This window comes from Coturnix japonica, chromosome Z (genome assembly GCF_001577835.2).
Source record: "Coturnix japonica isolate 7356 chromosome Z, Coturnix japonica 2.1, whole genome shotgun sequence".
NCBI lineage: Eukaryota > Metazoa > Chordata > Aves > Galliformes > Phasianidae > Coturnix > Coturnix japonica.
The window spans coordinates 47,393,278-47,420,640 of record NC_029547.1 but is presented as its reverse complement, the minus strand read 5'-3'; the positions used below and the strand labels follow the sequence as shown (position 1 = coordinate 47,420,640).

The 27,363-nt window shown below is 42.7% G+C and overlaps 1 protein-coding gene across 1 annotated transcript; it reads left to right on the top strand.

Annotated features, from left to right (window-relative positions):
* The first annotated feature begins 4,029 nt into the window (after window positions 1-4,029).
* PDE6B (phosphodiesterase 6B) lies at window positions 4,030-27,210 on the top strand. The gene is made up of 22 exons (XM_015849573.1): window positions 4,030-4,591; window positions 7,591-7,743; window positions 8,094-8,183; window positions 10,232-10,372; window positions 11,271-11,345; window positions 11,434-11,498; window positions 12,898-12,964; window positions 13,143-13,190; window positions 13,370-13,519; window positions 14,497-14,640; window positions 15,274-15,339; window positions 16,081-16,227; window positions 17,062-17,169; window positions 18,274-18,383; window positions 19,331-19,418; window positions 19,953-20,053; window positions 21,401-21,508; window positions 22,283-22,346; window positions 23,056-23,130; window positions 23,790-23,873; window positions 24,378-24,534; window positions 25,596-27,210. The coding sequence occupies exons 1-22, from the start codon at window positions 4,181-4,183 to the stop codon at window positions 25,652-25,654; spliced, it is 2,511 nt and encodes an 836-aa protein (XP_015705059.1). The 5' UTR covers window positions 4,030-4,180; the 3' UTR covers window positions 25,655-27,210.
* Window positions 27,211-27,363: the final 153 nt, after the last annotated feature.

Here is a 27,363-nt window from a genome sequence, read left to right as displayed (position 1 = left end):
GTCCACTAGATCAGAAAAGCTGCCAGGCCACAGCGCGCTCAACTGTAAGAGAAGCTATACTTCTCCTCAGGCCATTCTCAAAATGCAGGTGGTAGGAATCTTCCTGTGGGGATCTCAGAATCCAAAATATCTGTGTTACTTTGACCTTACCTGGTTCTTTCCACTTCCTCTTGGTATGGGATGAAACAAAGCTGGTATTTTACAGCATGTTGGAAAGTCCCAAGTTGGTACTGAGTGGAGGTGGAGGTCTTGAAAAGCTGAAGAATGACTCCAGCTTTCATCATGAATCATCACAAAAAATAATCCTGCCTGGCAACCTTACAGTACTGCAAGGGGGGCTTTTCCTGTTGTCCGAACACTGGTTTCCTCACTTTTAACAGGCCTGAGTTGCTGCGGACAAGGGAAGCTGGATTCTCATGAAAAGGCGTTTCACTCCACCTATTTCATCCATGCCTCCTCCAGCATGCAGGACCTCTGACAAGAGTTTACTTGGAAAAGGATGGCATCTTTATTTCTAGAGGGATCTAATAGAAGAAAAGAGTGATGTTTTTCATTGCTGTGTTGTACTTGCCCTGTTATGGAAGCCCTTCCAATGTGGTTGCATTATTTTCTCCTAACCTGCATGCCCAACATGACAAACAGACTGTTTCCTTCTTGTTGTTAGTAGCCTTTTACACACCTACACTTTCATACCTGTACTGTTTTGTTTAATAAAGGAGATGACTCAAAAGAGATATGATAAACCTCAGCCTTTTTTACTCAGAGGTCACATTTTCCCATTGTCTTCTAAGGTGACACATCTGTTCAGAACAAGTTGGTATAATGTGTTAAGCAATGGAACGTTCCTCCAATTAGATGCATATCCCTTTCTACATGTCACTTCCTTCATGTCCAGCTTGTGATAAGCTCAGATACTGGCTCACTATCCTGAAATCAACAAGTAACTGTTGTCCACAAAAGCTGAGCTTTCCGTGCACCCTTGGTGAACTATATTCCACTTCTCCCATACGCACTTGTTTGCAATTTATTTTAACAAAGGTGCTCAAAAACATATACAGACACCTAAACACAGCTTATATGTTGAATTAACATGCATCTTTGGACCCACCAATGGAAACAGCTGTATGGCTATGACAACTTGCGCAGAGAATCCCACTCAAAAAGTTTTTCCATTTAATTAACGAGCTACTAAAATCCATGCTTCTTCGTGCAAATATATTTGTCATTACTTTTAAAGTATTTCATCTAAGCCCTCATCTTGAAAGAGCATCTCACACCTCATTTCATGAAGTCAAATGCTGTGAAAGTCATTACTTTTCCTTCTGTCCTTAAAATTCTTTCTTTGGTGTGCAGGAAATTATGCTGGCTGGACACAATTTGCTCTTGACAAAACCACACTGGCTATTATTTTTCTCCTGCAGTTATTTACAACAACTTAGTTGTTCCTGAATTTTCTGAGGTTAGATTTAAAGCAGCCTGATATGGGATTCTCGTATTGTTCTGTTTTGCTAGAAGAAAACTGAATCTAATTTTTTATTTATTTATTTATTTATTTTTTAGCATTTCAGAGATGCAGAAAGTTATTAGTGATGACAGCTCAGTGGTTACTTCATGCAGTCCTCTAAACACTCCAGTCCTTCAACACTGTTCTTGATATTCCTACCTTTCCCAGTGTGGTAACATAAAATACTCCTTGCCCACCTTCTCTTTCAGAAGCAGACAGCAGCTGCTGGTAGACAAGGTCCTTTGCATTTGCCCTCTTCCTGAGCCCCAGACTCACGTGTGTATGTTTTTCTAATACTGCTGTCCTTGCTCCCTTTCTTGTCAGCATACATCCAGGTACTCACAGTCACATTTGGGCTGTTGTGCACTCTTGGCAGTAGTGCCAGCATTCGCAGGGGCAGGCAGCCTGCACCTTTACTCCTTGAGCAGGCAAGCCTTCATTATCTTCCAGTAAGAAGGATTATTTGGTCTGAAATTCCCTCTGTTCACCACTGATGAAGACCCTTGTGCACTGCTTAATTTCGCCATAAAGTAGAGGCCTCTGTGGCATTTTGTGTCAAAAGCACAAACTGATACATTCAACATCAGTGCCTGGTAGCAGCAATAATAATTTACAGCAGCAGATAAACATACAATAGAAGTAGCCCTAAATGTGAAGCATTACCTCACTATTATTTTGACCATTTTACTCTTTTGTGAAGGATACACTTCATAACACTCCATTCAGACTTTGCATGACCAGGGAAGTTTTCACTGGTAGGTGAAACCCAGTTATACAGGTCCAACCCTTCACTCTGCAGCTGTAAAGGTTATCCAGGCCTTCTGCTGCAGTTTGAACAACATCTGTGCAGGGGGATCTGTGTCTGGTTGTAGCTTTGCTCAACTAGGACGTCTGACTGCAAGTGGAGATAGCAGAGCCTCTCACACAAGTGAAAGTTACAGAGTGGCCCGATCATTGAGGATGATAATTTTAAGTCATAATCTGAGGGATTCTGATATCTGTTCCCTTTAGCCTATTCTCTTGAAGATGTATTGTGCCTTCAGCACAGATAAATGGAGAAACTGGTTCATGGTCCTCTTGCCTGATGGGGCAACACAGTTTGTGGTCAGAATGCAAGAGATCTCAAGTCTCAAAAGAAGGGCCAGCACGAACTTTGCACACAAAGAATTACAACTTGCATGGGAAGTCAGAGAAGAAAAAAATACGTAGCCAAGCTGATCTCCACTGCAAGGAGCACAAACTCCAGTCAGATTTTCTTTTTGTCATTGGATTTTCCCTTTTGATGATGGATGATTGTCATGTCATTCTGTGTACTACTCTGTTAGCAGACACTAAAGATCCTGCACTACTTCTGTTGTTAATGTAGTACAAGGGTGTCTGTATATTATACCTGTGAAGTCTGTACATGGTATCATTCACTTCAAAGCCTTGTTCTAGTAGAAATGCAGGTCCAAACATTTTGTTAAAAGCACTCTGGAAGTTCTTTGCCCTTGTCCAGTCCACTGAAGGAGTAAACAGCTATCCTATTTCCTCACATATCAAATATTATATGCATTTCTGTCTGTCTTGCTAAGTAGATGAATGGGATGCATCTATTCTCTCTGAGAAAATACCCCATAATCCTGGAGGATTCCTGTATTTCTTCCCCCAGGAGATGGCAGGGAAATACAGCTGGGGGGCAAGAATTTGGCAGTGTGTATAGTACAGCTCATTCAGCAGTGGCAGGGTAAGAAAATCGGGAAGACAAACAAGATGGTCTAGGTAGAATGAATCCTGTCAACATCAGCACCAAAAGCATGCTAAACCAGCACTGTTTTGTGTTGTCCAAGACAAGTGAATTATTCGTAGTGGGAAATTTCAGTGTTCCTTTCAAAACAGTGAAACAGTTTCTCCATTCTTAGCTGATGAAAAAAAAAATATTATCCACAATATTCTTTTTTAGAGCAGGAGAGAGAAGTTCTTTTCATTTGCTATCAGAAAAGCCTCACAGAACCGGCATGGACATGGTGTGTGTGCATCTACCCAATCTGAATGGAAACCTCCATTCTTCTCAGGCTCATTAACCACTTCAGCAGAGGGATTTGGTAGCTAGTAAACATAATTTACAGATGCAGTAGTCTACCAGTAAATCCATTCAGCTTTTAAGACTGACATATTTAACATTCAATGAGAGATGTTTCTTGGACTAGCTGGGAGAGCAGAAATAATAAGATGCTCAACTTGTTATCCAAGGATTAGGTCCAAGCAGTATATATTTAATTAGACTTTAAAGAGCTTATTTCAATGTTAGAAGATGCAGCTCTTCTCTTTTCTGCTACCTCAATATAATTATTTCAGTGAGTTTTCTGCTTGCCAAGTGAAAGGAGTGTGCTTTAAGATATTGTGAATACTCAGTTTTTGTTTGCATTTAGATTAAGAAGAAGAAAGTTGACCCAAAGCTTTTGCAGAGGTCATCTAATCTGTTTGGTTGAGAAGATCTGTCCTCCCACAGACTCGCCTCCGGCACTATAAAGGAATACCTTCCTGATGACGATCTCTCTTTGCAGTGGTACATCATCTCTGGCTGTTCTAGAAGCAACATCGTCTACTATGAAAATTTAGGAACTACATCAGAAAGAAGAGTGCTTCTTGCATAGACCACATCCTTGGACTACTGCAGGATCCAGGACATTCAAAATGAGCATTAGTGAAGACGACGTGGAGAAGTTTCTTGATGGCAACCCTGCTTTTGCCAAGCAATACTTTGAGAAGAAACTGAAAACAGAGCCCTGTGATGACAATGAAAGTGAAATTCTTTTTGAGTTGATACAAGACATGCAAGAAAGCATCAACATGGAGAAAGTTGTATTCAAGACTTTGAGAAGAATCAGGTCCCTCATTCATGCTGACCGCTGTAGTCTTTTCATGTACAGGCAAAGGAACGGCACACCTGAACTGGCAACAAGGCTTTTCAACATTCAAGAGGGAAGCACGCTGGAGGAATGCCTGGTTTCCCCAGACTGCGAGATAGTCTACCCGCTGGATTTAGGCATTGTGGGCTATGTTGCGCAAACCAAGAAAACCATGAACATCAAGGATGTCAGTGAGGTAGGTTTGTCGTTTATTCATTCACTCAGTAGACAAAAGGCTCACATGCTTACTGGTTCAAAGGGGTCAAAAGACAGAAAGGCATCTTAGTGCTTGAGCACTGTAATCTCTGTGTAGTGAAATCTAACACACCAGTTATCAGTGTGTAAGTTGCTTCCAACTTCATTTATGGAGAAAGGTGAAGCTAAACTCATCACAGAATCATAGTCAGAGAATCTCAGAATCGGAATGGTTTGGGTGGGAAGAGACCTTAAAGATCATCCAGTTCCAATCCCCTGATATGTTGGCAGGATTGCTACCCCCCATCTTAGGCTACCCAGGGCCCCGTCCATCCTGGCCTTCGGTTTCCTCAGGAATGGGTCATTCACAGCTTCTATGGGCAGCTTGTGCCACTGCCTCACCCTCTGAGAGAAGAATTTCTTTCTAATCTCAATTTCCCCTCTTTGAGTTTAAAACCATTCTTCCTTACTATCTGCCCGTGTAAAAAGTTGGTCTCTCTCCTGCTTATAAGATCCCCTAAAATACTGGAAGGCCTCAGCAAGGTCACCTCAGAACCCTCTCTTCTCTAGGCTGAGCAAGCCCAGCTCCCTCAGCCTTTCTTCATAGGAGAGGTGCTCCAGTCCTCTGATTGTCTTTGTGGCCCTTTTCTGGACTCGCTCAATGAGCTCCACAATGTTCTTGTGCTGGGGGCCCCAGGTCTGGATGCAGGACTGCAGATGGGGCCTCAAAGGGCAGAGCAAAGGGGGACAATTCCTTCCTCCTCCCTGCTGCCACCCCATTTTTGATACAGCCAAGGATACTGCTGGCCTTCCGGGCTGCAAGCACAAACTGATGGCTCATGTCTAGCTTTTCATCCACCAGAACTCCCAAATCCTTCTCCACGGGGCTGCTCTCAGGGTGTTCTTCTCTCAGACTATATACATGTCTGGGACTGCCCTGACACCAGTTCTAACTGGCCTCCACTTGGACACAGAACCATAGAACCGTAGAACACAACATGTGTTGACCACAGACAACCCTTTGGCTGAGGCTACACAACCAATTGTTTATCCACCAAACTGTCCATCATGTGGACTAATTGTAACCTGAGTTTGGGTGATTTTCACCAAAAGCAGCAAAAAGCACACTCTTGCAGCAGACATTGTGCAGTGCATCACTGAGAGGGGTGTGAGGAATTTCAGTGTTTTATTCTTATGGCCTTCGTAACAATAGTTTCCCCTCACAGTTCCCAGTTGAATCACATTAATCTGAATGGCTGGAATTACAATCTGCTTGCTCTAATAGTAGATACAAAACTAAAATCCATGTGACCCAAATATGGCATTTGGGATTACTCCACTTATTATTTGCTAGTTACAAAGAGACCATCTGTTCATCTGTCTATTTGTTGCTTAGTATGATCGTATCCAAATGCTTCAACAAAATCTTCCTTGATCTCCATAGAACACGCTAAGATATAGACTTATTTTTGCAACCATTCTTTTGCAAAATTTTCATCAGAATATGCCTAAAAATTTTAAGTCTCTCTCTTCAGACATTACTCTAAGAATAAGTAATGACTTCAGAACTGGGAGCCAAGATCTATGCTCCAACTCTACCTCTTTCAGATGCTGCTACTCTTATGATAGTTCTTTTGAAGGAAACAAAAACATTTAAATGCTTGGTCTAACCTAGTTGGCAGGGAAGGCTAGCAGTAGATGATATGTAGGGAGAAGGTGCATTAGAGTGATAGTTCTTTCAGGGGCAACATCTTGATTGTGATCAGAAGCAAAAAAGCTCTGGGCTTTGAGTAAATCAGATAAGAGGAAATGTAGTTGACAAGCAGTTCAGCTGAGCAGAAAGATGGTGGGTCAGGAATACCCTTCCCAAATTCCGTATTAGAAGGTGAAGAAGGTATAAGTAAGTCATTGTGCAGGATACTGGGCTGTCTGCCTTCCTTACATTACCCTTTCTGTATCTCATTTTCTTTTGGCTCTGAGAGACACTGACACTGACGGTCACACTGAGTTCTCTTCATGCTACTCCTACAGCATGACCTAATGCTCTCCCGGTGGTTTAAATGGCATTTCTCTCAAGGGCAGGACTCCCTGTGAAGCCAAACCCTGCTGGTGCTGTCTGCATACTGCAGCCCTGGCCATCAAGCTCCTGGGAGAGAAGGGGCTGAGTTGCTCAGAGTGCTGGGGGAGAGTGCCAGGAAAAGCATGTATATGGTGCCTGCCTGCTGCATTCTCCTCTGGGCTATCCTGCCAATATCCCAAACACAGAGGCCCAACATCACTGTGGTTCATACAGAGGTCACCGTAACGTCTTTCCCAGTGTTTCCCAAAATCAGTAAAAAACGCTTGGCACGTGAAGTGGCTACAGGTTGATTTCTCATGTCTGCTGCTGCTCTTTCATTCACAAAAGAGTGATAAACTGATAAGAAATATAGCTGTAAGACTAAGGGTGAAGATACACCAACAGAGAAGGAATCCTCTGGAAAACCATTTTTTATCAGAAGAACCAAGATCTAGATTGTTCCATGGAGAAAAAGAAAAGTGAATGAGATTCCTAGTGACTGTAATAGAAAGCATGGTTTATAAACTGTAGCTATGCAGTACTGCATAGAAATTAACCTATTTTTATTTATTATTCTAATGTGCAGTGTTAATACAGTGTTGGAGAAAATTGTGTAGGAGATACAATGAAGGATGTCACTTGTCTGAGGCTGATTAGTGGAGACTCTCATTTTTCTGACAGAGTTCAACATGTTAAATGATTTTAGTTGTCAAGATCTTTGTAAAAAGCACGTGTACTGCAATCAACAGCCATAGCCAGTTCTTTGATACTAGTTCTATTAGCTGTATGTTGTCCAGTTTTCTACTACTTTTTTATCTTCCTCAACATTGTAAGCAAAACTTTTCTCCAGACAGTTTGCACCAAGAAGCTGTGCTTTGGTTTGGCTTTAAGGCTACAAATATTGTTTAAAGTTCTTAATATGTAAATTCTCCTTTGAACAGTGTCCCCAGTTCAGTCCATTTGTTGATGAGCTCACCGACTACACTACAAAAAGCATCCTAGCAACACCCATCTTGAATGGCAAAGATCTAGTTGCTGTCATTCTGGCTCTTAATAAGCTGAACGGCCCGTACTTCACCAACTCTGATGAAACAGTAAGTGGTCAGTAGTTCAGTTTCTACCAAGCAGCTGTTGCATTGCTGTATAACATGTATAACATGGGTTACACATCCCTCTACATTAGGGATGTCTGCTTTATTGAAGCACCATGGTGTAAATTTCCCTACAGGGGACCCACCCTGTAACAAAAGAGGCTTATTATGAGGATGCTTACCTCAGAAATCTTTCAAGGAAGTTACAGTGGGATAAGACTTACCTCACACTGGTGCAAAGCAAAGCATTTATCCAGGGGAATTACCATGATGTTGCTGAAGTGGAGTTATGAAATCCAACATACACGAGACTGTTACTGCATCTGACTGAATTCCATTGTTTTTCTTTACAGCTTTTCCTGAAGTACCTGAATTTTGCTTCCTTGAATCTGAAAATTTATCACTTGAGTTATCTTCACAACTGTGAGACTCGAAGAGGCCAGGTAAGAGCAAGGATGCAGATTGGGTTATATCTTAAAATCAAAAGCACTTTTTCTGGTTTCAAAAATGGAGATGATCATCTGCTTCAGAGATTTATGTCTGAAGAGCAGAAGGAAAAGGCAGCCTCTGGACGCTTTCAGATAATCCCTCTTCCTCAGAGTCCCTTGTCACCATGTCTGTCTGCTGGTAAATACAGATACTGTGCAGAGTTCAGGTGATGAAGCAGTCCTGAGGCAATTATCCACTTCAGAAAGCAGCACTGAAAGATCTACCAAAACAATTGAGAACACTATAATGTTATGTTTTATACTTATACTATAGAATTTCTTCTTAGTGAAAGCAGAATGATTCTCACAAGCCTGTTCTACTTCTCTCCTTCAGTACAAGTTAGTATGGAGGATGAATTTCAGGTATTTTGACTAGAACCAGTTTAGCCACCAGTTTTTCCCACGATTTCTTCTTTGCACAATTCTTTCCACAGACATAAGACAGTGAATGATGGCCAGGTGATAAAGCCATCTAGCAACGCTGAGTAACTTAACTAAGGTAGAATTAGCTAAAGTTCATTCCTCTTGAGGGCTTAGCAGGCCTGGGGGAGGCATGGCAGGGCCCAAAAGGAAAACACATACCCAAGATGTGGAAGATCCAATGCATTCTGCAGGCTGATCTGACCTGGGCTTGAACCCTGGAATCAGATATTCAAATGTCACTTCTGTATTAGCAGATCCCACAAAAGGCAGAAAAGAAAAACTAAACGAGCTCAACTAGCATCTAGTTCGGCCATCTAGATCAAAAGATATCTGCAAGAGTTAACACTTTTTGTTGCTTTAGACTTAAAACCACCTCAGTACAGTCTGAGTAAACAAATTCTCAAAGATGCGTAAGATTTTTATATTGCAAAAACATCAGGAAGTAAAATGTTATGTGCAAAGAGAATACAGTCTGCTTGTGCAGGCTGTGTTAGAGTCTTATTAGAAGACCACATAACATTTTGCCAGAGTTCTTTACATCACTCCATGAACTGCCTTCTCTTCATGCATTTCTTTCAGTCCTCGTCACTGCATTGGTGGCTTTCAGTCTTATGTATTGCCTGCAGTAAAAGAGCAAAAAAAAAAAAAGAGCCATTGCTCATTTTCCATTAACACTTTGCATGGCAATGACACTGTCATATCTGTGGGATTCTGGTAGCACTTAGCACCTCAGGCTCTACAGCAGCGCCAGAGCTTTTGCATCCCATGGTCAGAAACAGAGAGCGATGCAGGTCAGAACTGTGTACGATGTTTGCTAGCCCTCAGTGAAGCAATAAGGCACACTTTTCCTGACTGTGGCCAAGCAGTAGTGCTCCATGTTCCAAGCACAGATCCAGTCAGATTCAGCTAGAGTCTCCCAGCACTCATAGGCACTGCCACTATTGTTTCCTGGGCTCTGAGAGCAAAGTCCCCCATCAGGCACACAGGCACTAGCTAAGGTCAGCATTTGCATAGATGGCTTCTTTACCATTTCAGAGATGATAAAGCTCTCCCTTATGACCACAAAAACTTCCTTTTTACTATTAGAAACGTCTGCCTAGTTCACTGCAGAACCTCCATTTTTACAGATGAAATGGCCTGGTAGCAGCAGCTTTCTTAAGGAAATTTCCACACTGCATTGCATGGGAAAGAGGGTCATAGGCCAATGCACACACAAGAACTGTGCAAAGGCTTTATTGAAAGAGTCGATTCAGACATTTCCAACTCCAGCCTTTAGACTTTGCAAGATTTTATGGATATGAAAAGTAAGTGTACAGTCCTTTTGGTGCCGTTACCTTTGTAAGACTGGCCCTTAGCATAGTACTCTGTGATGGCATGACTAGTCCTCAGAGCACATCTCTCCTTAGTAATTCCAATTGTAAATCAGCAGTGAATTTACACATTGCAGTTGCACTTTTGTTACTATTGCACTGGGACTGTAGCACTAAAAAAAATAAAAGGGTTTCCTTGTTAATGCAAACTCATGTGGGAAGTCTAGCTTCAAGGGAAAGCTATGCTTACAGTTGGCTTTTATCTGGCAGGTGCTGCTGTGGTCAGCTAACAAGGTCTTTGAGGAACTGACAGATATTGAGAGGCAATTCCACAAGGCCTTCTACACAGTGAGAGCATATCTGAATTGTGACAGGTACTCAGTAGGCCTCCTGGACATGACAAAGCAGAAGGTGAGTGTTCACTGGTGAGCTGCAGATGTTTCTGATTGCTGCTATCCACAGCTGACTGATTTGTGGAGATAAGGTTTACTGGGACAGCAAAAGTCCAAGCTAGGTTTAAGTTGTTATTCCTGTTTTGATTTGCATTTTTAATTCCATTGTACAAATGAAAAACATGGGATGAAGAAAAGAGGAGGAGATCAAAGAATTTATCACTGAAATGGGACTACCTGAAGAGGCAGAGGACAAGAATGGAGACAAAGAAGAGGCAGATGTGTTTAATTATCAAGCAGCAATCCCAATCAAAGCCTGCAATGCAAGCACAGCCCTACCAAGTCTTTAGATGCCAAAAATATAATGAGATGCCAGCTGAAACACCCAGCAACCAAACAGCCACTTTCTTCAAGACCTTATCCATAGGCGTATTATTTAGGCTTCTAGGTGAAATTTGGCTTCATGTAAATGCAGACTAAATAGCAGCCTGTACAGCACTTGGTCATGTGAGGAGATATACTAAAAGATCATTATTTTGGTAAAGATTCTTTGATCAGCATTATAACATAGCCTAGGATAAACTGATCTTTGAGTTTAGTGAGGTAGCAAATTATTCTAATGGAAACACTCTGCAAAATGAAGAATATGGAAAATATAGAAATAGCTGCTTGCTCTGTGCATACAGCACACACTGTTCACTGATTGATGTAAGCTGTACATGCCATATACAACCTTTAAGAACCTGGTCTTCCTGGCTTAGGTACACCATTGTGCTGCCTAAGATTGATCTAGCCATGTTGTTTCATGCCTTATTTATAGGGTACCAAAACCAGCATAGAAAAGCAGCAGTTACTCTGAAATTTGGGGCAAAATGCACCTTTCCACTTTAAATATACTTATTTTATTTCAAAAACAGGAATTTTTTGATCTATGGCCAGTCCTCCTGGGAGAAGTTCCCCCTTACTCAGGACCTCGTACTCCAGATGGCAGAGTAAGAGACAACCACATTTCTTATAGTCTCTTGCCTGGATGAATTATGTCACCACTAGATTTAACACTGCTTTTCTTTTTATTTGTAGGAAATAGTCTTTTACAAAGTCATTGATTATATATTACATGGAAAAGAAGACATTAAAGTCATCCCGTAAGTGCCCAGACTGCTGCCACTGTTTGTGTGTTCTCGGTACAGACACTGAGTGCAGCTAAAACAAAGGTTGTCCCTGATTTAAAGATGTTCATAAAGAGGACTGATACAAGACTGAGTAAGAAGCCAGAATGTAGGATCCTCTTTCAACTCATATTTATGTGGGACAAAGATTTCTTCCAGGGCAGTGGGATTCTCCTGGCTTGTAAGTCAGGCTCCAAGAACCACTGCCACAAGCATTTATTTATGCATGGGAACAAGCTACTTTGCCTGCAGCTTTGCCACTGTCTGTGCCAGCCCAAGGCATCACTCTTCCTTGGTACCTTTCCAGTGCTAGAGGCTGAGCCCATACAGTTTGTCCTGGTGGTGAAGCATCTGCAGTTGTAGCCTTGCCCAGCACTCATCTGTATTTCCTCTTGACCCTCACAGTTTGTCCTGTTCCTCTGCCTGTCCTCTAGCTTCTTTTCTGCTCTCTTCTCATTTGGTCACCCCCCTCAAGGCTGTCTCTTGACTTTTCCTCCTCTCTTAATTCTACAATGAGACTCTCTCATTCTGGAAATCACCCTCTCTTCTTGCCATTGAGTTTTGAGGAGTAGCTTTGGTCACCATTCCAGTGGGCTCTGAGAAAACATCCACCACATGTTTTCTCACCACCCTCTCCTGTAGTGGTTTAACTCTCCAAGTGCTACATCTGTATGGTGTTTCTCTCCTCAACCTTCACTTACCAAAAGATGAGAATGGAAACACAGATGGCTGCATTTGCTGGAGTTGGTGAGAATGCACCTCTCTCATCAAGATTCCTAGCCACCTTCTTTTGTCTTCATGTATCTTGCTTCCACATACAGATAGTCATGTGCCTTCCACCTCCTCACATGCCCTCCAACACACCTCCACACATCCCTCAGCACCACCACTTGCCACTTTTCCAATTGCTATAGGATGTGGCTAAATGTCTGCTTGAGAACCCTGACACAAAAGCAGTTTTACCCTGTTCTGGTCCCACCACTTTGACAATAATATCCACCTGACATCCACCTTCATGCTTTGAGGAAAGCTCGCATGACAGAAATACAGCAGTGGTTAATCTGGATGACTCTTAACCAGAGACTTTCTTTTTCTTTCCTCTGTGCTCTGAAACATGACCCTCACTACCAGGAATGTTTTTTTCTTAACTCAGGTGCTCTGCTGCCTATGATATTGTATGAGCTAATCTGTACTGAAAATATTTACTTGTGTAAAAAATTTATGCTTGCGCATGTAGGTCCTTTGAAAGCAACAGAACTGCTTGGTAGCTGAGACTGAAATGTATATGTACATTGTGCAGTCAGCTCTGTTATCATCATTGTTCTTCAATAAATACATATCCTTAATTACCCGTTTCCATTTTTCTTTCTATCAGAAATCCTACACCAGATCACTGGGCACTAGTTACTGGACTGCCAACATATGTGGCTGAAAGTGGGTTTGTAAGTACATAGCTTGGACTTCATTAAGGATTTCTGAAATGAAGGCTTGTTAAAGCTGCTCTTCAGTGTTTTTTTCTTGTTGTTTTTTTTTTTTGTTGTTGTTGTTGTTATTTTGGTATTTTAATTAATTTGTGTCCAATTTGTAAACTATGTATGTATTTTTTTTGCAATCCCCTAGATCTGCAATATTATGAACGCTGCTGCAGACGAGATGTTTAACTTTCAGGTAATGTGAACACTTCTATGACGCAGAGCATACTTTAATGTATGTATGTAATTCAGAGTCAATCTCAGGAAAATGGGTATTTTTTTTATAAGAAGTCCAGATGTAAAACTGGATTGCTGCTGCTGTATTTAGAAAACAAATTAAGCACATGGTGTCTTTCTGTTTGCTATTTCTTCAAGGAAGGTCCTCTAGATGAATCAGGATGGACTATCAAAAACGTTCTCTCCATGCCGATAGTCAACAAAAAGGAAGAAATTGTTGGTGTTGTCACATTTTTTAACAGAAAAGATGGGAAACCATTTGATGAACAGGACGAGACCCTGATGGAGGTATAATTCCTTGTTGTGGCTGGAAGAAGTTCATATGGTTGAGAAAGGTCATTTTTTTTTCTCTCTGCACCCCTGCAAACATCCCACAGTGTTCTGCAACTATGTTCCTTAATAGGTTACGCAGTAAGCTTAAAGTTTTGAAGGTGACTCAATGTGATGTTGGATGTTTTTGGATTTTGTAAACTCATTTGTGTTCAGGTCGTTTTGTTTCAGCATTTTTAGGTTGGACACCCAGCCAACAGCAGCTTTGAGGTAGTAATATGACTATATTGACCTGTGCTCAGATACAGCTGGGCAACTCCCTCTGGCAATTACACCAGAGTTATCGGTGTGGCTGTGATTCAAGGTGTGGCCAGCTACTGAACCTACAAACAGTTGCACTAATCGAAGCCATTGCGGCTGAGAAATGCTTCTTTGCTAGTGTCAGTCCAATATGGACATACAGATCTCAGCATCCATTATCACTCAGAGCATTTCCTGAAATACTTTTACTACCAAATAAAATGACCAACGAAAAAAAAAAATCCATTCAAATTGGCCGCTGAGCAGCAAATAAGATGAAAGCAAACAAAGTATGAATAAACAGATGTGAAAGGTGACAAGACCATCCTGCTTTCCCTTGATAGGAGGGTTCTTAATCTGCTGTCATGGTTGTGACACCAGCCTTTCCCCCAGACACGGGGTACTATACTGAACACTCTAATAACATACATAAGTAGTTTTCCCAGGACAGAGGGTTCTTGAATCTGGATTATATGAACAATCTCAAGATCTAGGCAGATCCACCAGCTGGGGAGCTGCTGTGGTGAAGTACATTTGGCAGTTAGAAGCAAACATGCAACTGCTCATTTCTAGACTTGAAGCCAGACTGGAGCTCATGTTTCTATAAAAGCATATTACACAGCTTTATCTTTCTATGGCTATAAGGAACAAACACTTTGTTTACTTCACTGTTTCTTTTTTTCCTCCTCTCCAAGTCCCTGACACAGTTTCTGGGCTGGTCTGTACTCAACACAGATACGTATGATAAGATGAACAAACTGGAGAACCGGAAAGATATTGCCCAGGACATGGTGCTCTACCACGTGAAGTGTGACAAGGATGAAATTCAGGAAATTCTGGTAATGCCTTGCAATGTACAGCCCTCCTGTGAGCAGCCTGGCCTAGCCTGGCCTGTGCATGACAGCCTGGTCAGAGCTGAACACCAGCTGTGTCTGTGGGCCAAGCTCCCCCATCCCATATAAAGTCTTCCAGCTGTTGATGTTATATGCAGGCCTTCATGCTGTAGCAGAACAAGTCCTCCTTTTGACTTGGAGCCAATTGTGGATTGCTCTCTGCCTCAGCACACTGTGCTGGGGTCCTTTCTGTTTTCCTCAGCAAAGCCAGGCCTGGAGGTGAGCTCATGCAGATGTTGCTCAGGGCAGGCTGAGAGCTGTGAAAGAGGAGCTAATTGATACCCTAAAACCACCTTGGTACAGAGGATATGGAGTGGCTAAGCCTGGCTGAGACATGGGGAATTTTCTAGGGGAATTTGTCAAGTGGAGGAAAAACAAGCCAAAATCAATGCAAGAAATAACATTCCTACAAGGAAGAGTATGTTGAAAGATCAGAAATAAAAGCATAGTCTGAGACGAAAATATTATCTGCATGTTGGAGCTGCCTCCTATAGGTTCACCCTAGATTACTCCCAAGCTTTACAGTACACAGTCCTGTGAGATACAGTAGTCAGTGTAACGTGTCCATGCTCTTTGCAGCCAACACGAGAAAAGCTGGGGAAGGAGCCAAGTGAGTGTGAGGAAGAGGAGCTGGCAAGTATCCTGGTAAGGGCAATGTGTGGGTGAACTTGGAAGAGTGGCAAACAGCTATTGCCTGGGTGGAGGCAGGGGAGAGTTGCTGGAGCTGGTAGATATCAGCAAGGCACCTGGTGAAGGGTGAAGGTGAAGCATGCCTGCCCCTCCTGTTCTCTGTGTTAGGTTATTATTACCAACTAGTGGAGAATGCCTTCCCATGAAGTGCCTGCCTAGTGCCTCCTTATCACAAGGGGTTCCAAAGTCCACCTGGGAACATGCCATCTGCCTTGAACCATCAAACATTTTGCTCACAAGAATGAATAAGGAACTTTTAAGACTTATCCTGTAATACCCGGCAAGTTTGGAGTCTCCAAACTACATAAAATTAAAAAGAAGAAGAGTGTGTGTAGCAGAATGCAAACAGTACCTTTTGCCAGACCAAGAATGTTCTCCCTCTTCCTCCACTAAAAGGGCTAATTTAACAGAGGAAGGGGGAAAATATTTTATATTAATTTGTACTAAATACTTGAAGGAAAATATTTACTTGTATAAGAAGTTGTTTGTCTGTGTGCATGTAGGTCCCTTGAAAGTAACAGGATTGCTCGGTATCAATCCTAACCCTAACACTGTTAGGGCTGTTTGTGTGTCATATTCTTAAAGAGACAGCTTCCAGCAGCACCAGACCAGTAAATTTTATTTAGCAAAACCACTTTCAGGTGTTTCTAGGGACAGCATAAATACCACATCAACAAGCCAATTTGCCTCTCACAGAAAGAACAACTCCCAGGGCCCACCAAGTTTGAAATCTACGAGTTCAGGTTCTCTGATTTTGACTGCACTGAGCTGGAGCTGGTGAAGTGTGGCATTCAGATGTACTACGAGCTTGGCGTGGTGAAGAAGTTCCAGATCCCACAGGAGGTAACTAAACCCAATCCAGGACCCCCACCTCGTTCATGAGTTTGGAGCATGAAGCTGGCCCCTTCTGCTCTGTACTGCAGCAGGAAGCTGAGCACTCTGTGGAATACCAGTATGGGGTTTGCTCCTGGGCCACTACAGACTGAGACCGCACCGTGCAAAATCTGCCTAACCCATTATTGAGCCTTATTCGACCCCAGAGTCCTCAGTTTGCAAACTCAGGGCTTTTTCCCACAATCCATGCCCGTCAGACTAGGAATACGCGTTTTCGCTCCCCGTCTCCTGGAGGGCTGTTTCAGCGCATGCTGTGAGTTTTATCCCCATCTAGTGGGACCCGGGGGCTGTTGCACAGAGAGCAGCCCGCAGCACGTCCCTCCTACCGGAGTGGCTGGCTGGGGAGAGTCAGCGCTACAAGCGTTCAGGAACTCCCCTCTGAAATAACGCGCTCCTAGTGCAGATGCGAAGAACAGCCATTCTTTGATACTCCTCTTTGATTTAAAATAATGAATGCTCTCTTATTCCCTCTCCACTGGAAAAAAGACCTCTGTAGCTACAAGGGAAAGACCACATGGAGAAGCATAACACAGGTGGAAAAAAGCAGTGATATTTAATGCTCTTGGTATTGTATATAATGATATTATAATAATGGTAGTGGTATTGTTACCACGTAGGGAGTAAACATTCCATCTGTACAGACCTACAGAGCCATCTCTCTAGAAGGTCTGGCTGTTTTGCATTATTTCTATGCATTGTCTTTATTCCAAAAGCAGCAGCTGCCAGCTTCACCCACAAGCCAGCTGACATCAAATAAACTAACACTCTCCTCCCCAATTTCAGGTTCTGGTGAGGTTTGTGTACTCTGTCAGCAAAGGCTACCGGAAGATAACATACCATAACTGGCGCCATGGCTTCAATGTTGCACAGACCATGTTCACACTTCTCATGGTAAGGTAACACCACCCCAGTTCATTCTGTGGTACAGCATTACTCCAAGTAGGGCTGATGCTACGGCCTGGAGACATGCAGGGCTCGCTTCAAACCCTATATAGGATTGGTTTGTCACTCCTAGCACCAAATGAGACCCCGATTTACATTAAGTGTTTGCATTGCCCTCCAAGTTGCGGAAAGAAGTACCCAGAGAACTTTACTTCTTGTAGGCACAGGCACGTCTGGTGTTGAAGAGCCTCCAGGTTAATCCTTCTGCTTGGTAGGGTGAGGGACTCTGGGACATCCTTTCCTCCAGTAGTTTCTGGCAGTGACTGACATTAGCTCAGTTGAAGACAGCCCCGCATTTCCCATTTGTAGGCATAACAACCACATGTGTAAACCCATTTCTAAGTCTGCCTCTTTTCCCAGGTGATAGGATGAGATATAATGGCCTTAAGTTGAGCCAGGGGAGATTCAGGTTGGATACCAGAAAAAGTTTGTCCTCTAAAGAGTCATAATGCATTGGAAGAAGCTGCACAGGGAGGCAGTGGAGTCACATTCCTGGAGGTGTTCAAGAACTGTGTGAACGTGGCATTGAGGGATGTGGTTGGTGGGCATGGTGGGAGTGAGCTGACAATTACACTTGGTGATCTTAGTGGTCTTTTCCAATCTATCTGATGATTCTTTGATTCTGCGATCATAGTATGAATGTAACAAAGTGTCATTTCTCATGGGTGAGAGATGCCCACAAAGGAATAGAGGCATCAGAAGTGCACTGGTCACCATAGACTTGTGATGGATCAGCTCTATGGCCCAATGCTGAGGGCATGCAGATGGCTGTCAGGGTACAAGCACCCCAGAGGCACAAGGCTGCTATGGCAGTAGGCAGCCAAACTTGCAGATGGGCATCAAGCACATACACAAGACAGGTGTCTACCTGAGTTTGAAACATTTTGTTTCCAGCTGCTTCCCCATTTTGATCTAAATGTGCTGTGTATAATATCTATCTCCATAATACTTCCAGTTTTCCTGAGCTGTTTCAATGGGGATCTCCCAGTCACAGTCCCATACCTTTTCCTGTAAGACACACTAACAGGCAGCATGCATATTTTCACCCTCCAGACTGGCAAACTGAAGCGCTACTACACAGACCTTGAAGCCTTTGCAATGGTAACTGCTGCTCTGTGCCACGATATAGACCACAGAGGAACCAACAACCTCTACCAGATGAAGTAAGTGCTTTCTTGCCACTTCCAACCATTCTTTGCTTCTCTTGCATGGAGTGGGTTTAGGCTGTGATCATACTAAACTCAAGAACAGCTCTTTTATGTACAGGGTAACACTCTTTCTTGGTAATTAACTTCTCTTTTCTGCTTGCTGCGAACTTGGGTTTATGCCTTGGCCAGTGAGAAAGTTGGAACTTTGTAGTGCTGGCTGCAGCTTACTCTGCCTCCTAGCAGGCTGCCCTCAGCTCTTCAGTTAAACTAAAGCTCTACACTGTTGATGCATGGTGGGCCTGGTACAGTGCAGGCATTTAGTGGTCTGAGCATCACAGGAGATGCAGGATACTTCCATGAGCATCTTGGACATAGGAAGCATGCTTTCTGCTGGAAAGCACTATGCATAGCACTGCCCTTGCTGCCTGCAGAAACCTATCACCTGTCACCTATATGAGGATATGAGTGCTGCTTTCAGTAGGTGGTTCAAAAACCAGCAAGGTGGTGTCAGATCATAGCTCTTCTTCAATGCATTTAGGCTGTGCTATCCCACTGCTTTCTGGAGCTTTGAAAAAATGTAAGTGAACCTGAAAATTCATCACAAGTGCTTTGGATATGAGATGGTCTTGCGCATTGCCTAGGAAGATGTTCAAGGAACAGTGGTTTTCCTGTTCCTATTACAAGATGACAAAACATACCTTTTCAGGAACTTAACAACGAGATCACTGTGCCCAATAACAACAGTTCTGCCATGAATAACAATTTAGGTGAAATCCACAGGCAGAATAATATTATATGCGGTGTAGAAATAACTATAAGCAGTGTTACCACCTGCTGACAACATTACCCCTAAGCTTTTGCTAGATGAGTTGAATGTACGTGACAGATATCAAATAGAACATTATTTTTAAGTGCTATATTAACATCTTTTTTTTTTTTTTTTTTTTCCTTTATGCCACCAGATCTCAAAATCCTTTAGCTAAACTTCATGGATCCTCAATTTTAGAGAGGCATCACCTGGATTTTGGAAAGTTTTTGCTCTCTGAAGAGGTTTGTAATGAACTGTAATATAAGAACCTGCAGTGACTTTTTTTTTAGCAGTAAACAACAGGCTGTCAACTTCTGCAAGCCATGGCCCGCGTGTTTAGCATAGGGTCTGTGTCTGGTTTGGGTTTGTGAGGTCCTGCAGCCAGCTCACTCGCTTTCACTCTCAGGTACTTTCTTCTCACCAGTGACTAAAAGACTTGCATGACCCAAATTCTTCAGAAGCCGTATCATTAGCCCCTTTAGGAACAAATGAAACACAAGATTGTCCTCTTGTAGTCCCATGGATAGGATGAAGGCCAACACTCTTCCCCAGCTAACTTTCAGGTTAATTGGCAAATTCAAGGTGTATCAAGGTGCAGACACTGACCCTGCTCAGTGAGTACAGGGGGAAAACAGACACCAACAGATTGTAGGGAAGCAACTGCAGCTCTTAGAGAAAAAAGAAAAACAAAAATGCAGTTTTGAGAAAGGGAGATTCCAAGTAACTCACAGCAGCCCAGCCCTTGCATTTTACAGCTTCCTTTTCTTCTTTTTCAGTCACTGAATATATGTCAGAACCTCAACCGGAGGCAGCATGAGCACATGATTCATCTGATGGATATTGCCATTATAGCAACAGATCTGGCACTGTACTTCAAGTAAGTTGGTCATGTACACCATGGGTGAAGAGCTGCATGCAGCTGGAGCTGCATTCAGACAAAACAGGTTATTTTGCTGAGAGCCCCTCTGGGTAGCAGCCCTCTTCACAGACATTGCCTCCAGTGGCCTGTTTTTAATGTCAGTATCAGAGCTGCCAGGAAGAATTCATATTGTTCAAAAGAATTTTGAACATTTAGTAATTACATCACATATGTGACTTTCAGCCTTCTGTCTCCAACAAGACCCTGTAGGATGCCCTAACAGAAAGTAAGGGATTGTTGTTTTTATAGCACTTCAGCACTAAAAATACTTAAAAATACTTACTAATGATCAGTGGTTTGGCCAGGACTCCATTAAGATCTCTGAAGCAGCAACACAACTCAAACAGTAAGTGGTCCATTATAGGTGAACACTCAGTTCATTGTCTGTTTCAAACACCAAAGCCAAAAATGCCCAAGACCATGTTGTCGCATGCACTAATTTCCTGGGGCATAATGCTGGAAGTCTACAATATTTGACATCGTAAGTAGCAAAGAACTTTCAGAATGTGCTTTCAAATACACAGCTGAGACCAGAGATTGCTTCTGTGTTTTACACTGAAGGATGGTTACACACAAAATAAAAGTAAATAGAAAAAAATAATTAAAAAATATGGGGAAGGAACCCTAACCCCAAACATAATCCAGTTCACTTGCTTTGGTGGTTGTATGGGAGCAGATATCTGCACTTCCCTACTGGGTAGGAACTAGGTACTCTTTGCCACTTCTTTGTAAAGACTTAATTTAGATCAGATTCCAGATGAAAGAGTGTGGACACAGAATGTAGTCAAGCTTCTTTGTGGATCCAGTCTAAAACTCCTTCCTTGTCACTAGCATTGAACCAGCAGATTTTTCAAGATTTCGTGCCACTCAGAACATGGGTGTATTGTATATAAATTCCTCCCCATACTTAGGTTTATATATAATATTAACATGATCAGACTGAGCAACAGGTGATCTTACAGGTGCTCCATCAACTAAGTCAGCTCTAAGTTTCTGCCATTTGCTTAACATTCAGGCAAAAAACCTTCTAGTGTAGTCAGCAAAGCCAGAAGCCCTTCTCAGTATGCATTACTTGAAGTAGCACATGCTTTCAAGCTTCCTGCTCCAGTCTCACTACTATACTTATTCCTTTAAGCCATTTACCATAGCTCCCTCTACTTAAGAGAAGCCAGTGATGATGTCTTTCCAGAGGCTTCGCTGAAGACATAACTACCAGGAAAATGTCTACTGGAAGCCCAGACATCTGTTTTTAACACATCTGCTTCATCCTTTTTGAACTTTTTTTTTTTTTTCTTTTTCTCAAAGGAAGAGAACAATGTTTCAGAAGATCGTTGACGAGTCTAAGACATATGACAATACAACTGCCTGGACTGATTACCTGTCTCTAGAGACAACAAAGAAAGAGGTTGTCATGTGAGTAGATCATCTTTTTGAAGGTTAGAGATGTAGTAGTGTCCCTCTTTATGGGCTGGCTCATGGGAGCTACAAAACATGCACATATCCACAGTAGATCCAGCTGATCTGGATCAACTGGAAAAAAGATTCTTCTGCTTCAGCAGCAAAAATCCCTAGCTGGTATACTCCTCTGTTTTTGATTTATAATGCAAAGTGAGTGAGGAAAAAATTAACACACTGATGTTGTGCAGTCAGTACATTCTTGCATTGCCCTTAGCAGGAGGTCAGCATGTGGTATTTTGGCATCTACTCAAATTGGATCTTCTGGAGAAACAGGGCAAAACCACAGGGTAAAAACGTAATGCTCTGCAAAGGCAGAGCAAAGGGAACCTAATCCGTGAGTTGTTCTTCCTAATGGCAGTCTATCCAAGATGCACAGCACTGTTGTAACCAGCATATGCTCTGCAGAACACTCCATGCTTGTGATGAATTGCACCTACAACCTTGCTGCAGTCTTCTCTATCAAAGTCCCACAAGGGACTCAGATGAGTTAGCCTACAGGCACAAGGTTCAGCCCAGCTTTGGCTGAAGTGATGAACTTCCTAGCTTCAGAAGAGAGCAGTTCCTTAGCACCCCATTTGAATCATGAAGCAGTCTTTGACCCATGTCCCAGTCAGAGCCAAGGCTGCAGCAGCAGAAGCCTGCCTTTCTTTATCCACCACTTCAGCACAGAACTGCACATCCTGAACCTCACGGCTCCAGAGAAGAGACTAATTTATTTTCTGTTTTTAGGGCCATGATGATGACTGCCTGTGATTTGTCAGCAATCACTAAGCCGTGGGAAGTCCAGAGTAAGGTCAGGTGCTTGACAGATTTCTCTAGCTTATACCTGAAAGCATTGTACATCTCTGAGCTACTCAATAACTGTGTTGATGTTTCCTACTGAAACTACTGAAAATATTTCATAATAATAATGTTCTTGATGGATACCTCAGTCTTTAAAATTATAGTTTTGGATTTTGTAGGGAATTTTTACATACACCAAATGGAGCAAAGTAAAAAAGAAACCACACGTTTATTTAGGTTGTTGTTGTTTTAATGCAATACCTCCTGTTTGGTTAGTTGTTTATTTTTCTATTAGGAGTTCCTTCCTTCCTGAACTTGATCAATTACTAAGTAAGATACACTAAAATTTAAAGGAGGATGAAAAGAAATAAAGCCCGTCTTCCTGTTCAATGTGCAAAAAAAAAGGACAGCTGAAAAAGTCCTAATAGAAAACCACAACTATGACCATGAAGCTAATCCTTGCAGTACACATTAGAAATATTTCTTAATAGATGAGCAGTGAACTGACAAGTCCTAGTGTAGAAAGGGTATTTGGGCCATCACTACAGAGGTGCAGTCCCATGGCTACTGCTGCCCTTCCCAGCAAAAAGGCTGGGGCTGGATGTGATTGTGGAGCAACCCTGAGCTTAGAAGTAACTTTTGCTTCAGAGCGAACCCTGAAGTCCATCTGGAAATCAAAATCAGTGCTAACTTTACTTTTTCCCTCCTTGGTAATGTAGGTAGCTCTCCTGGTAGCAGCTGAGTTCTGGGAGCAAGGGGACTTGGAAATAAGCGTCCTTCAGCAGCAGCCCATTGTAAGTATCCCATGAGAGTTAGAGGGCTCAGTTCAGACAGTAAGTAGAGATTTACTACAAGCAGTGATGGTCTCAGAGTGCTGTGAGTTTTAATGTGTCTATCAGGCTTGCCAAAATCCACCAGAAAAGTAGGCATTCAGATAGGGAAAATATTTAAATTTGGTGTTAAAAGAACCAATAGTTATTCCTTGAGGCTGTCTCCACCCACCTCAGCTTGTTGGGGTTTTTTAACCATAGAATATCCCAAGTCATGACAGATCCAACAGACTAAAGAAAATCACCAAGTAGACTTTCATAGTGTATCCCCACAGACGCAAAATAAATGATACAGTAATGGCTCAGTAAGCAGAACAATCCTATTAAAATATAATTTAATGTTCAGATACGTTTTAGAGAATTGAAAATTGCTTGAGAGAGGGGAGGGAAAAATTCTGTTCCTGATCCCATGACAGACAAAGAAAGATCCATCTTAAATTTCTACAGAAACAGCATAGGAAATAAACCCATTCCATTTCTCTTCAGAGTGGGATGAGAGAGGTGATGGACAACACAGCAGAACAGCCCATCTGACACAACAGGGCAACTCTGGTTAGAAAAGAGAGTAGTGTTTTCCAGTGCAGTTTTCTTATATATCATGGTGTTATTGTGTCCTACCACAGCCCATGATGGACAGGAGGAAAGCTGCTGAACTCCCAAAGCTTCAAGTGGGTTTCATCGACTTTGTGTGCACATTTGTCTATAAGGTAAGCACACCATCCTCTTAATAGGAGGTTCAGGTCCAGCAGAGTTCTGGTGCAGCAACAGCACTCAGGAGCACAGGGCTGCCCCTGTAGAGGAGATGACAACAAGGGGATTCTCATCTCTCAGCGTATCTATTCTGCTGCCTCTTGAAGGAAAAAGGTTTGGAGACTCCAAAGAGATCCAAGTCCAAGAAAAGCGTGGAATCATATGTATATCAGATGAGACCAGGAGCAGCAAACAGAACCTCACTGCCTTCATCCTGGCACAGGGAAGGGGTGTGGGGAGGAAAGAGGGAAACCCATCCTGCCCCCTGCCCAGGAGGGAAGAGCTTCCTTCTCTCACCAGCTGCCCTCCCCAGGATGCTTCAGGGCCTCTCTTTATGCCATCTGTACCCTCCTTATGTAGTCAGCCTAACAGGCAAGGATCAGGGTCAGTCCTGGGTGCAAAGAATGAGTGGCAGTCAGCTCCTCTACACTGCATGGTGTTGATGGCTTTGTTTTTGTCAGGAATTTTCACGTTTCCATGAGGAAATTCAGCCTATGCTCGATGGGTTGCTGAACAACAGGAATGAGTGGAAGACCCGTGCTGATGAGTACGATGCAAAGATGAAAGCTCTAGAGGAAGAGAAGAAAAAGGAGGAAGAGAAAATGGCTGCACAGAGAGGTCAGAAATGACACTGATCATTTTGTTCCTAACTCAGAATGCATTTACTCAATACTCTCTGAGACCTGCAGCAAGCTTTGTAGCCCCAACAAAGTCAGATGCCAAGAACAGCTTCCTCAGCCTTGCTCTACTAGCAAAGTTTAAAACAGAACTTTAAAACACATTTTTGTCTTCAAGGCCTGGCACCATGACAGGCTGTCAGAAAGGCATCAGGAGCATAGGGGCCTAGTTATGCCTTACGAATGGGGTTACATGCATCACAAGCTCCCATGGAGCTGGGATCAGCAAGAAATTGTATGTAGTGTTTGTAGGTCCCTGGAGAAATGCTGGGGAACATCCCTTTGTGCAAGGCTTGGCTGTTGTGCCATCTCATAGGCCATGAAGCAGGAGGATTTGAAAATAGCTAACGCATTAATGGGGTAGGTAGTTCAACCCATTTCTAGCCCAAAATAGATAGCACCTTGCCAATTTGTTTGGATTGAATCTATTTCCCACTCCTGTAGGCCAGTCTAGATAGCACAGAAGTCCGTCAGCTGCAGCAAACACAGGATGAAAGCTTATATTGATGTATGCTTGGTATCTTGAGGGTTGGTTTGGCTCTGAGAAAGGTGGAAGAGGGTGGCCCCTAGCTGTTGCTCCAGGTGCCTGAACACCAGCTTGTCAGAAGTTACTGCTTCTGCTCCACTGCTGCACTGAAGTGTCCTGTTGTTACACTACAGACTATTGCTACCAACTGAACAGCTCCTTAGCACAGACATTATTCAAATGGCACAGCTTAGAGGTTATTAAAGCTATCTGTCTTATCTCATTTCCATTCTTAGAAGTCGTTAAGGTATTAAATCAGTATTTAAGTGAGAAGGGTTTCTGCCAACCCTAAAACGATTTCAAAGTAGCTTTGCATTTAGAGTTTCTTTGCATAGCAGACATCTCTAGATATGGATTCTGCAGATATTTCACTGACCATTTGATGTAAGTCCAAAAACTCTGTTGTGGTGAATGAGAAGAGATTCTAGTGCACTTAGGATTGTACCTCTAATTCTATTTTTCTTTTCCTATGGCAGATGGAATAACATGCAACGGAGGAACAGCTCCAGCTTCAAAAACCTGTAGTATACTTTAGATCTATTTCCAAGGCAATACATTCACCCAAAATGAGAATGCCCATGCTTAGAAACAAGTGAACGAACAACAACAACAAAGTCCTGGCTTAAAATATATATTCCTGCTTGGACTATTTTAATTAGGCTTATGACCAACCAGGGAAGGGCTAGATCTTGTTTGCCTTAATTGCATCTCTTCCTGATGGTAAGGGGCCCATGCTGTCCTGTCTCTCACTGCATTTAACATACCTGATGTTGTCAGATGGCATGTGGCAAGTCAGAAAAATGTTTGGCCCAATGTATCAGGTTGTGTGGCTACAGAAGAAACCCTTCTCCAACACTGAAACACTTCAAACCCCAAAGCTAACAGGGCTAGTGAATCTCCTAGGCTGTCCATGTGTTCAAGGAATAGCCTGCGGAGTAGAAAAACTGAAGAACAGCTGAATTCATCATACCTAAGTCTCTGCCTTGGAGGCTATCAAAAATAAATCTGTAGGTGGGGATGAAGTATGAGAACTTCTGAGCTGTTCTAGAAAGCTACATTTCTGTGTAAATCCAAAGGACACACACGGGAATAATTCTGCATTCACTTTGGGAATTTGGGTAGGCTGTTGCTGTGAAGCATGGAGCCATGTGTGCAAGATCTCTCAGCTGCAAGACACAGTAGAGGCTGTCTTCACAAGCAGGACCCACACTGTGCACTATCCAAGCAGGGCAGCACCACATACAGTTACCCACACAACCTGAACTGTGGCATCTGACTTTGTTCTGTTTCACCTTGCACTGCCAATGTTATCTAACACATCCTCCTCTGATTGGTATCAGCCCTCCTTCCTTTGCTCCTCCTGTTCCAGATGTCTGATTTTCTCATTCCACTCCAAACTTTAAAAGACTGATGAATTCTACCCCTTTATTTCAGTTAATTAGTTTTCCTGTTTATTAATGCAACCATGCTCGAATACTGTTATCATAGCGGAAAGACCCTTCTCGGCTCCCCTGCCCTCTTTTTCTCTCTATCTATCTCTTGCTCAGAACATGGCAAGCATGTCAGCCATGTAATGAGAATTCTGATTTGTGGGGATCTTCTTCTTCTATTACTCCTGCTACCTTCATTACTTTTACCCCTCAGTAACTTATTTTGCATTACAGAAGTACTGTAAGTAAAAGGAAAAGGATAGCCATAGCGGTATCTGGTGATTGTTTATCCAGATCCCAGCACACTAAGAAGTAATGTTGCTACGCAGCTGTTGTGTGAGCAGCAAGTTGTCCAAGAGAATACAGAAACCTCTTCACTTGCTCAAAAGCTAAATAGGCAGCTAGCAATTGCTTCATGTTGTATATCATCTCAGCTTCATCAGCAACCACATAGGAGGCTTTCATCACATGGCAGCATTTCCAGGACACCAAGCCAAACAAGTTGTTACCAGTGGGCAGAAGGCCATCAGTTGGTCTTATTGTGGTGTGGTAAGAAGTGGGCTCTTAAGATCACCTCAAGCCACTGTAAGCTAAATGCCTGTTGCTGAGAAAAGCTCTCCTTGACCTCAGATGTTTTCCTGGAAATAAAGCCAAGAATTAACTCCTTGTCCTGTGTGCTGGATGCTGAAATTGCTGTGGGCAGCGTTGTGTGAGTTCAGAGATGTGGGGCTGGCCTATATAGTATCTGGACTGGGGCACCCATGCCAACCCACCTGTGGTGCCCCATGCAGAGCACATGCAGCTCTGCTATCCA